The sequence below is a fragment of the Halichoeres trimaculatus genome, unplaced genomic scaffold (genome assembly GCF_033239565.1).
Source record: "Halichoeres trimaculatus isolate MK-OKI-2021-1 unplaced genomic scaffold, fHalTri1.1 fHalTri1_scaffold_2, whole genome shotgun sequence".
Taxonomy (NCBI): domain Eukaryota; kingdom Metazoa; phylum Chordata; class Actinopteri; order Labriformes; family Labridae; genus Halichoeres; species Halichoeres trimaculatus.
In genome coordinates, this window is record NW_027437180.1 from 16,545,178 (window position 1) to 16,557,508 (window position 12,331).

The 12,331-nt window shown below is 41.8% G+C and overlaps 1 protein-coding gene across 1 annotated transcript in view; it reads right to left on the bottom strand.

Annotated features, from left to right (window-relative positions):
* pkd1a (polycystic kidney disease 1a) overlaps positions 1-12,331 on the bottom strand; it is a 75,360-nt gene that overhangs the window by 16,907 nt on the left and 46,122 nt on the right. Inside the window, exons 20-33 of the mRNA XM_074689441.1 lie at positions 9,771-9,971; positions 9,385-9,684; positions 8,807-9,243; positions 8,032-8,182; positions 5,094-5,246; positions 4,260-4,400; positions 2,598-2,919; positions 2,235-2,451; positions 1,991-2,150; positions 1,735-1,887; positions 1,463-1,607; positions 958-1,293; positions 475-563; positions 49-367 (exon numbers count right to left, since the gene is read on the bottom strand). Of these exons, the coding sequence (XP_074545542.1) occupies positions 49-367; positions 475-563; positions 958-1,293; positions 1,463-1,607; positions 1,735-1,887; positions 1,991-2,150; positions 2,235-2,451; positions 2,598-2,919; positions 4,260-4,400; positions 5,094-5,246; positions 8,032-8,182; positions 8,807-9,243; positions 9,385-9,684; positions 9,771-9,971 (3,124 nt within the window). The remainder of the gene's footprint in view (positions 1-48; positions 368-474; positions 564-957; positions 1,294-1,462; positions 1,608-1,734; positions 1,888-1,990; positions 2,151-2,234; positions 2,452-2,597; positions 2,920-4,259; positions 4,401-5,093; positions 5,247-8,031; positions 8,183-8,806; positions 9,244-9,384; positions 9,685-9,770; positions 9,972-12,331) is intronic.

The window sequence follows — 12,331 nt, forward strand, 5'->3', positions numbered from 1 at the left end:
AAAACTTTTGTTGTGATTTGGCACTCCATAAATAAAACCTGAGCAGACCTTGCAGAGAGGTGAAGTTGAGCTGCACAAACAGTCCCGCCTGTCGGTTGGTGTTTCCTGTGCTGACTGTGACGATCACTGAGCTGCAGTGGCTGATGTTCACTGCTCCAGCTGTGGGGACTCCTCCAGCTCCAGTGACCACAGGACTTGCGTCGACTCCACTTGTTCCATTATTTACAGCAACAGTGATTGCCAGACTGTCGTCCAGTCCAGAGATGGGGATCTGCGTGCCGTTTTCAGTGCGGAACTCCATGGAGGCCACCTCTGTGGAGACGGTGTAGTTTGGCACATAGTTAAAGGGAAAGGGGTTGGACTCCACCTGATGAGAAAATAAGAAGCAGAGAGAATTAGAAGACAAGATGTGAGAGCCAAACTGAAAAAGGGAACAGAGGTTTTTTGACAGTTTCAGATGTTTTGCAGTATTACCTGAAACATCAGCTGCATGATGCTGTTTCCTGCTGCGGCTTTGCCAAGGCTGCTGTTGAAAGCTCGAGGGATGGAGAACCGCTGGCACTCTGAAAAACAGAAGGAAGCAAAAATGATAATTAAAAAAATATGTAAAAAAAACTTTGAAATGTCTTTTTTGACTAATCACATTAAGGATTTAGGAGCCTCGTCTTAAACACCTGTAGTACAACTTAAAAAAATGCAAGAAAAAAAATGTTTTGATGTACTTTTCCTGTCTTGCACCTTACCTGTATTTTGTGTTTTTTTCTTTTCTTGTTTTCATTATGGTCATAATCAATGTTTCGTATGTAAAAATAATAAAAAAAAAAATGTTAGAAAAATACATGTTTATAACTGTATATCTTATTATAGAACATAGACACACTCACACCCACACAGTGCCCATACACCGTCAATACTTTCTCCATCTTTCTCCATCACACACTAAATACACAAGCCCACCTGGACTGTTGTTGCCATGGTAGCAGAGCAGGCTCTGGGGGTCAGCCAGTTTTCCTGTGGCAGCGATCTCTGCTCCCCTCAGCACAAGCGGCTCCTCGTTGAGCACACGGGCATGCATGAGGATCAGCATGAGGACCGAGGACAGGCTGTAGGCCTTGGCTGCCACCCGTAGAGGGTGTGGTTCCAGCGAGGAGGGAGAGGGGTCTAACAGGACCCCGCCCTGGTCTTCGTTGATGGTAGGAACAGACGAGGAGAAGTGGGGTGAAGGGGAGTCCACATAAGGAGGCTCGAAGTACGACTGAGAGGCTGACTGGCTGACCTGATGGATCAGATCACCTGGAAGCACAGGCAGACAGATTCACATGATGTGGTTAATTTAAACAGATTGCAAAATATAAATCTTTATTAACAGGAAATACAGATGGTATTTGTGTAACAGCTGTTAATTCAATAAAAAAAAATTCTGTCACATCCCAACCAGTTAGCAGAAACTGCTCTTTCTTACCCATGATGTTGAGGATGTTGTCAGCGATCTCAGTAGGAGTGACCGTGCCCTGCTTGGTGTCAGTTTGCAGTATCTCCAGCATGGACTCCAGCTTGCTCAGTGTGCTGTTTTGACACTCCTCACAGATGAACTCACGACTCTGGGCCTGGAAAACACACACAAACACACACACACATACACACACAAAACACATTCAGACAACAGGTCATTTGTGTCTTTCTAGCTTGTTTCCAAGTTTTTAAATCTTCATGTCCCCTTCGCTGTCTGCTCACCGTGCACTGTGCTAAAGCAGCAGAGGTCTGTTGGATGTCGTTCACAGTGATCAGGTCCAGGGCGGTCAGAGCTCTGGTGATGTTGCTTCGGACTCTGACTCTGTAACCACGCTCGTCTCGGGACACGCGCACAGACGGCCTGGTCTGCTCGTACTAAAGAAAGGTGAAAATTAGATTAAATATGCTTCATATCAGCTCATGAATGACTGAATCATTGTTGCTGATAATCACTGATGGATGAATTGACCCCTCTTACCTCATTCAGGACTGTGATAAATGCTAATGACAACTCTCTGACCCTCTGGGAGTCTCCCTGCTCCAACAACTTTCTGAGTGTGCTGTCAGTCAGCTCAGACAGCCAGTGGGGAAGGCTTTTGTACTCAGGGGGCGGATCTGGAAGCCCAACCTTGATGGTCCTGTAGAAGAAAAGAGACAGACTGTGATCCAATGACTTCGACGCTTCATATCACACACATGACAACTAATTCAAAGGTTGTTACTTGTTGAGTGCAATGGCAGCAGCTCCCTGATGGTCCTCTACTGTGATGGAGACAGCCACGTGGTTTTGTGCAGAGCTGAAGCCTGGGGGCAGGAAGGCAGAGTGCTCCGGGCTGCTGCCTTTGTACACACAGAAGTCCTCGCAGTAGTCCTCTCTGCAGCGTGTCACCAGAAGACTGTAGAGCAGAGGAGTGTCTGAGACTCCAAAATCACTGTAACCTGGAGGCAGGAACATGACGAGGGGAAAGCGGATGAAACAGTCTCATTAACAAGTTCGTGAGCAACAGCAGGTGAAAATCTACAGAGATACATTTTGAGAAGGTCTTTAATTAACAACACAAGTCAAAAACTGTTTCGTTCTCTACCTGAGCAGTTGAAGTGAACCCGGTCCAACAGTGTGCGAACCCTAAAACCTTCAGCATCCACATCCCCATACTCCGTTCCAGTTTCCCCTCCTCCTCTCAGGTGACACTTCCCACCAGCTGGAGGCATGTTGTGGTGCAGGGTGATGGAGGCAGCCCCCTCGCCATCCAGGCTGCCGTCGGTAACATGCAGAGTAAAGATGTAGGAGTCCTCATGTTGCAGGGCTCCCTGTCGCAGCACCAGGTTCATGCCGTCACTTCCTGTGGTTGTAGAGGAGGAGTCCAGGACCAAAGTGTCGTTCTGGAGCGTCATGGCGCTCCAACGCTGAGACAGAGAGAGAGAGAGGGTGAGACATTAGAGTAAAAAGCAAGCTACTCATGGATAACTTCAGAGAGAAAGAATAAAATAGGATCCATTGTTTAGTTTAATGGCTTTAATAAATACAGGAAGAGCTTTTTTTAATGTGTTTGGTTTAAAACTGAACTAACAGAGGGGGCCAGAAGTGTTGGTCAGGGCTTTTTAGATGCCTGTATGTTTGTTTGAATTCTTGTCAACTACTAAAATAGGTCTACTTTTTTTCTGCTTATTTTGTTCTGAACCCCCTCAAAATAATTAAAATTGTTTGTCAGAAAAGTCTAAAGACATGTTTTTTCTTTTGACAGAGCTGGGTTAACCATCAAGCCTATGAGCTAATTTAAGCATTAAGGCTTTTACATGAGGCTTCATCTATAATTTTCTGATATGTGTTTTTTTTTCTCTCCTCTAACTCACAGAAGAAAACAAGTACTTTTAATAAACACTTTAATGTAGTATCCACTAACAGGTCACAAGAAGGTTCAGAAGTCTTAGTCTAAGATGCCTGGGCTGAAAAACTAAGATCTTAGCAAATGTTAATGTCTTATTTTCAGTAAAACTCTCAATATGTGCCTCGCTCACCAGACAAACCCAGAAAAATGTCTGTACAAGATATGAAAAAACAAAAATGCTTTGTTTGGCTTAACTTATTTTTGATGTCTTTCAACCTTTTTTCTATTTGATCTATATCTATATTTCTTTTATTTCACTGCACTGCTTTTACTCCTCTCAAACTTTTTTTTCTATTGTTCTTATTTTCCATGGTACATTTCGCCTAGGTTCACGTTGATGGGCTCTTGTGATGATGGTTTAAATTGTTTTGAATCTTTTTATGTTTGTGATCTTGAACAATACCTGCCCTGCTCTCCGTCAAAGCACTTTGTGAACCCTTGTTTTTAAGGGTGCTGTATCAATAAAATTCTTCTACTTTTTATCGTTATTAATTTTGTTTTATCACACAACTGAAATAAAACTTAATAATCAAAAAATGTGACCTAGGATAAAGTCTAGCTAAAGGAAATCAGCTGGTGTGTGATCTGAAAACTGTTTCCTGTTTTAAAATGACCCAGATATAATCTGTTTGTCTCCGTCTATACAGCAATCTCATTCTCACACCCACACACTTTTACATGCATCATAAAAAATGATTTAAGGTCAGGGGGGGTACAGAATCCAAAGTCATGACTTGACAGCCTGACGTGGTTCAGGACTTGATTTGGCTGTGACAGATGGTGCAGGATTTGTGTGAGTGTGTGTGTCCCTCTGGCATGTATGCATGTGTGTGTGTGTGTGTGTGTGTGTATCTGTACCCCTTGTTGAAAGCCCTGGCAGTTGGTGCAGGTTCCTCTGAGGTACACGTAGGAGTTCTGGCTGACCTCGTAGATGGACTGAGCTTTACATGACACACACTCCAGGTACACCATGGGGATATGGCCACTCTGAACAAGCACCTGTGGTACACACACACAAACACATATTTGCATAGGTAACAGGTGTTCAGGCTTACTTTGTGTGAAATAGAGGCTTTAATATTTATAACATCTGTTACAATACAGTATATGAGTCTTTCAGTATGACTCATCGCTTCATTCTCACTCTCTTTGATGGACAATGATTAATGATTTATGTACATAGATTTTCACATTCCATGTCGATGGATGGATTCTTTTTTGCCTGACGCAGTCCATTTAACATTACACAGTCCTCATTCAGCTCTAATTCTCAGCGGCTGACGTACTTTAAAAATAACCACGCAAATGTCACAACTTTTTACTCTGTAAAAGGCTTAATGGAGTTCTAATAATGTAAAAATGACATGTTCATGTGTGTTCCACCTAGAACAGCTTGCTCTTTCCTGTTACTTAATTTGATTGCTATGTGTCAGAAATGACAGAAAAGGTTTCAGTGCTGGCAGTAGAGGCCGACCTTAAGATTTTCTTCCAGTAACTGAGGACTAAAAGCAGATGCAAATCACAGCTGGTATGCTCAGAATTAATTTCACTGTACAAAAAGACAAATAAACCACACATCACTTTTATCAGGCTCTTATTGGTCAAACTTGTTCTGTGGCAACATAAGATGGTAGCTGCCTACCAAGCAGCATTTCAAAGACATTTGTGTGAGAAGTTTAGAAGTGCACTTACTGTCTGTGTGGTAGACTCTGGTGCCATACTGTCTTTGCTGACAGTCAGTCTGAAAGTGTACTCAACACCTGCCTCCAGCTCAGAGCCAGAGATCCCCAGCATGGGACCACTGGAGCCTAGGCCGAAATTTAGACTGGAGCAGTGTTCGGGCCCCTGCAAGGAGAAAATAGAGAAAAAAATGACCAACTCTTAAACAGTTTTCTGTTTTGAAAAGAAAAGCTAAACTGACATTATTGTGATACTGTGACTGCATGTAATGTGGTATCAGGTATGTGAACCCATAACCCCCCCAAAATCAGTTTGTTTCGGATAAATGAGCAAAAAACTAAAATCCCACAGGAAATTTGCTGAGGTCTTGTTTTTGAACTAAGATTCAAACAGCCACTTACTTGATATCAAATAAAAAAAGGAAAATAGTATCCTTGACATCTGAGCTAAAATATAACTTGTTTTTGGGATCCCACTTCCTCCTCTTTGTTGCTACTCATGTTAATCCTATTTTGTTTTTCCAAGACACTTAAAGAATAATACTTTAGCCACCAAACCATTCCCAGATGTCCTTACGGTAAAATATGTCAAAACATTTTTATCATCTACTACTGTAATACTTCAATCAAAGGCATTAAACAGTTTAACCCTTTGGGATCTGAATCAGTGTCAGTCTTTGGATTTATAAGCAGGGTCAGCGTGTCAGTGAGTGTGTCAGTGTCTGTGCATGCATGTTGTTAACTGTACATACAAGTCTGTCATTTTCAGGGTGGGGAGCAAAACACAAACTGTGGAATGTTGACTTTATCCCTAAACAGTTACATAACCCTTTAAATGCCTGTCTGCTTAGATGTCCAATACACACACACACACACACACACACACACACACACACACACACACACACACACACACACACACACACACACACACACACACACACACACAGCACGCCCAGACCATTGGGTCTTAGATTGTGGTATTTTACTGCATCGGTAGAATGTGCTCCCACCCAGTCAAGGAAGCAGCGAGGGTGAAAATTGCTTCATGATTTTATTCACAAACTCAAACATGCATGCACATTTTACACATTCAATATTCAAATGATACTCTGAAAAACTGCCCTAAACTTATTATCCTCCTCACATAAAAGCCGCCAAGCCTCTGATGGCAGTTACAGTACTCAGGACCAGATGACCATTACATAACTTTTTCCAGTCTCGAAATCTCGAAACGCCATCTTATGAATTCACAACTCACATAACGGACGAGCAATTCAACACTGTTTTCTCTCCTTTCCTTCTCACTTGTAGCCTCAGCACTGAGATTACAGAGAGTCCTATATAACCTCAGCAAGTGAGGAAGTGGAGAACTTCAAAATCCTGAACAAAATAATTTTATGCATCATTGAACTTCTGACCAGATAAATGTTGACTTGGTTATTTTCTGCGTAAGATGTAGTTGAACTTCTTTATTTAATTTTTATTTTCCTGCTACTTGAATACATCTAATTATCAATTTCTGTTTGATGGCTGCAGTTTTTCAAAGTGTTTTTTCATCTCTCAGTATTTCTGAGTGAACACTGGGGTGACGATGCAGTAATTGCTGTACATACGTGAATATGTGACATATGTGAAGTGTTTTTTTTCTTTTAATAAATTGATCTCAAAGATATGTGAGGCTGATCACAACTGTGTAAAGATAAAAAACAAACTTAACATGGTTCTAATGAGAGCTTCAATAATATGGAATCATATCTGTGTCCAAAAAATCAAACAAAGCTTCTATGCATTACAAACCAACCCTAATACTTCAAAGGTAGAGTCTGCAGGATTTTCCTAAAATGATAAAATGCTAATTTTTACAAGGATAATCCAGCTTAATCGTTTCCAACAGGCCTCAGTACATGTGTCAGTGTCTGTGTCTGCCTCAAACCCTTTCCTCAGTCTGTATGACAATGTTTTGGTTGTTACAGGACGTTTCTGGGCAGAGGGTAAGCGTGGTTGCCTCAGCCAATCACAGCATGCCCAGTGTGCAAGTGACTTTGCGTGCTGATAATAGCGAGTGGAAAAAGCTATCCTGAGTGGCTACGATAGTGGACGCAGAAACAAAACCCCAAACAGATGAAGCTTTTACTAAAAGAAGGGTAGCTTGGCTCGACTTTTACTTACTTTTGGGAACTTAAAGAGCAGCACGAGACAAAGAGCGACACGAGTCGGTATGTGTCAAATATCCGTGATTAGCTGGTGTTAACATGCCAAGTCTGGTGCAAAGCCTTTGAGTCTCTCCACTGTAGAAACACAGTGCTACAGGTGACTGGTGAGTGTGTTCACATAGTCACCGGCAAATGCAGTGGATGTGCGCTACCGCTGGCACTGAGCCAAGGAGGAGGAGCCCAGTTTGAATGTTGTGATTACTAACAAGTAAAATTCCTGCGGGCCATACCTCTAAGTTTATTGGAAACCTAAGACAGCAACAAGGAAGTGTTCAAGATTCTTTCACTTTAATTAAAGAGAGTTCCTGCCTCACAGAACAATGTCTGGGCATTTAGTCACTCAAAAACTAACTAGCCAATGAGAATACATTTCCCATTAAGCCTTCCCACTCATGAGATTTTTGCCAAAAACCAGAAAACTGACATTGAGACCAAAGTCTGATCAGTGAGAAAGAAAAAGTAAATAATGCATAATACTTAGGTCAGATTATATCTCTCAGTGTCTTATTTTTGTTTTCAGTTTGAGACATCTTGCTTAAATTTGTGGCACAAATAAGACTCCATAGAATAACTGCACATGTTACGAATCTATCTTTATGTAGCATGATGGAAATAGAGTTGGGTTAGCATGTCACAACAGCTCAACATTGAACTTAAAAAAATAAGGCGACTCATCTGAGTCTTTTTTTGGATTCTATTGCCTGAACATAATCTTTGAGTCATGCCTTCCTTTACCTTGGACGTGCTCTGACACTCCCAGTGGTAGTGGAGAAGCGACTGGCTGTCAGGGTCCATGTTGGGATCGTATGACTGCTCCGCACTGAGCTGCAGATCTTGGGTCCTAGACCATACCCTGTAAGTTCCCCCCTCTATAATGGGCATAAGCCTAAAAAAGAAATGTTGTAGAGATGAAAGATAAAAGATGAGACTCAAATTCAAACATAAAGACTGTTCAAAATTTATTTTCAACTGATATTTTAGGTAACCAAATTTCAGTTGAAATCTGGAAATACAAAGAACAGCCCATGAGTTAAATCTTTGAGTTTATCTTGCAAACTGCACTGATATGTTCATTCAAAATCTTTTCAGACAGCTCTGCCCAATTTTTCTTGAACATGTGAGACAGCTGATAAACTCCAGTGTTTCTTTAGTGTTTTTTTATTATGCCATGTATCTTGTCACAGTGGTTTAGGTTGTTATATATGGATAAAGTGTTATGTTCACTCTGTCCTTGAAGTTAAACTGAAGCCATTTTCCTTGATTGCCACGAAAAGTGGTATGCCAAATGAGACAAGGAGTCCGGGTAAAGAGGTATGCCATACGGCATACCAAAATGAGTATAAAAATAGTTAGTGACAAAGACAATAAAAGCTGTTTTGACCCTATTCTGTGCAGCCAAAACAGTCATAAATATGCATTTATTGAGACTTAATGGGGACAAGTCTGATGATAGTCATACACATCTTCAAATCACAGTCCTTATCATTAAATATTGAGTTATTTCACTGACCTGGCAGCCATGACGCTAAGTTGCAGACAGGCAGCCTTCCTCAAAGGGACACCTCGATACGACAGAGAAAACACCACAGTGTAGTTCCCTGCTGGCAGAGCCATCTTAGGCAAAGACAACTGCAGTCGCTGCACATCCACCTCTGCTGGCAGGCGAACCACCGGTTCCATCAAAGACCGAGACCCTGGCCCTGAGGGGATAAGCTGGTCTTTGTCATCATCACATGATGGTGTCGAGAGTATCTGCCAGAGGTACTGAGCTCCATAGCGCAGGCAGCCTTTCAGGTCCACATTGGCCTCTACTAAAGTGGGCTGGTAGCGCCAGATGGGAAGACGGGGGGCTTGAACCACATGCACTTCTGGCTCCTCACACTCCAAGACACTGATGTTTACCTCTATATGAGCCAACTTCCAGCTCACCAGGTTACTGCAGTTCACCTGCCAGAGAGGAAACCAAGTTATATAAAACAGGAAGATGGCAAACTTTTACGTCTCAAATGAATTTATCATACATTTTAAAGAAGAAAACATCAAATAATTCAAAAAAGAAAAGAAAAAAACAAAGCAAAATAACCGTACTTGGACCAGGAAGTGCCCTTGATGTTTGAAGTTGTAGCCCACAGTTGTGTTGTTGGTATGAACTGAAGACGAACCATCACCAAAGTCCCACAAGCACTCCACAGAGTTGGAGTTGGGTGTAACATAAGCCGTGAACGTGACAGTCTTGTTGATGAAGGTGTCCCGGGGTGTAGCGTATAAAACTACAGCCGTCAGGGTGTTCTGCACCAGAATGTGCTTGGTGATGTTCTGATCATGCAGAGCATTGATGGCCTTCAGGAAGACTGTCAGTAAACCTGGCACCTCTGGCGTGTAGGACACCTGGGGTTGTGTAATTCAACAGTCATTATGGTGACAGTGATATTAATACCAAAGCGACTGAAGCAAAGTATATGAAATGGTCTGACCTCTTTGCCCATGTGTGACGTTTTATGGTGGAGTTGGTGTAGATCAAAAGTCCACAGGAAATGAACGGGTTTGCCTGCGCTGATGTTGGCCACAAAATATCTCTTTTCACCCACAGGGATCGCTGCACAGCTTCCCAGCATTTCGAGTCCACGTATAGGCTCCATCACTTCTACCTGGAGGTGCCGCCTCTTGGAACTCACCTGGATAATAAAGTAAAACTGATGAGTCTGTAATACAAAAATTGCAACCTAGAATACTAAACAAGGATAAAAATGTATACTTAAGAATCTTTTTACACCAGTCTGAAAGACTATGAAATTATTCAGATGGTATTGAGTTTCATGGCAAAATTTTGTGTCAGTGCACTCTAGTGTGTGGTGCTTTTGTCACAATTTTTCTAAGGAACCGATCCTTGGGTAGGTCAGTCTGGCTGGTGGAGAAAGTCTGCATTAGTCTGAATGTTTGCTCCTGTGTTGCATGTCAGCCCTAACTCCTAGCTCCATCAACATGTCCTATCTCTTTCCAGCTTGTCTACCCAATAAAAAGGAAAAATATATCCAGAATACATTTCAATGAAAATAACTCTTGATACTGTTTTGTAAAATGAAGTGAAAAGTCGAAAGCAGCAGTTAATTTGGCCTAATACTGTGAGCTCAACTACACAGATTGGGAAACATCTGTATTCAGTTTACACATGCTTTATTACCTGGCTGTGTTGGATACTTGATTCTGATAGGTCAGTTCCCAATAGAGCAGTGTTACTTTTCAACTACAAAGTGTTGCCAAGGACAATCTGATCCCACATGTCAAACCACATCAATCTCAGGCACATTTCACCCTGCCTGTCAACACTGGCAAAAACATTTCTGCAAGCATTTTCAATCAATACAACACAATACATTTAACTGTGATTAATGGCTGACCAGAAAAAAAAGAGATGAGATAGGAAGAACTGTGCCATAATGACAAGACTTATTAAGAGACAAAAGGAGCTACATGAAAGAGGCATCAGTTAAAAGGTTGGATTACATCTCTTTACTGATCACAGGTATCACATCAAACCAGCCTGTGGTTTGTTATTTCTCAGTCCCTTTCAGCACCAGGTGCCTTAAAGCAGGCACATTGCTATTTACACAGCTGATTTTAGCCTTTCTGTTTTAATGAAGCTGTAATTTTAAATGTCTAACTTTCCGTTGTGCTCATTAAAATGCAGACACCAGGCCACCATGTATGTTGTGTAAATGCATGGATTGATATGAAATCCACTGAAACTATCACTCCAGACATCACACATAGTCACTGGCTTTTTCAAATCAACAGGCGTGTGCACATTATTGCATCTGCACAGCAGTGTTAATTCATTAACTATTCAAAACTCAGGATGTGCCAAGGGTATTGGACAGAATTTAATGCTGACTGAAGCTCTGTGTATTTAATATCAGAGACATGTAGGCTGCTGGACCACATGGTGGTAATTTGGACTTATTAATACAGGAGGATTCAGTCTTTATTAACAACTGTGAACAGTATGGGCAGCTGCAACTAGAGTTATTTTTCAGGATTGAAAAATATCAGAAAAACCTAAGGTATGTGTTAGCCTCATAGACTGTATACAACATGGACCTAGTCTTGCCGACGTCGCCCATCTCTTTCTGCAACGGAAAATGAAGCACATCGGCTATGGCGGTCCATATTGGTAGTGGCAGGGGCTTCACCTACAGTTATGGGGCGCCTGTCGGTCACGTGACCTGAGCTGTGCCTCTGATTGGGCAAGCTTGCGATCTTAATATCCTCTGAATGGCCAAGTTTGAAAACAAGTCACCCCCCGTACAGTGGGTGCTGTTAGTGAAATTGGTGACTCAGACAGGAGACGTTTTTTGAACCAGGCTGTAAATAGGTTAATTTCTGCTTTGAAAATGGCTTTTTTTGGCTTGGTGTGTATGTGACTTGCGGTACTTCCGGAGCCAGTCTCAAGCGGACACTTGAGAAACAGCAGATTTTAGCACTTCGCCATTGTCTCATATTCTTAGACCGGAGGTTGCCGCTTGGTTAGCCTTTGTGAGTGTATATGTCTGTTTCATCATGCACACATGATGGGGAGCATGATGACAGTTGTGATCTGGAGTTTTTGGCTCTGCAGAGCTGAGGTGAAGTGAATACAAAGTGATAGTGGTGAAGGTTTCTTTGCTTTTCCTCTGGATTAGCATTGTGCAAAATGCAGTTATATCATGCGGATACAAAAGGGAAAAATGTGTCCTAACTGAAAAGACTCAATTTGCCTGTGTCTTCTAAAATTTACATTTTCAGGAGTGATTATTAATGTGTGTTTAAACCTGGTTAACTGAGGTTGGACACAGAAATACAGTTAAAAACTTGCAGCCACAGACGTCACCGTTGTTATGGTGTGACCCTTAAAGGGTCTGTGAGGACTATCTTTTGGAAGTTGACTGCAGTGAAATGCCAAGAAATGTGTGCAATTGTGTGTGCTCCATGTAAATATCAACAATGTCCGGTTGGTTGGTTGTAAATATTGGTTGTAAATTGAAACCACTTGTTATAT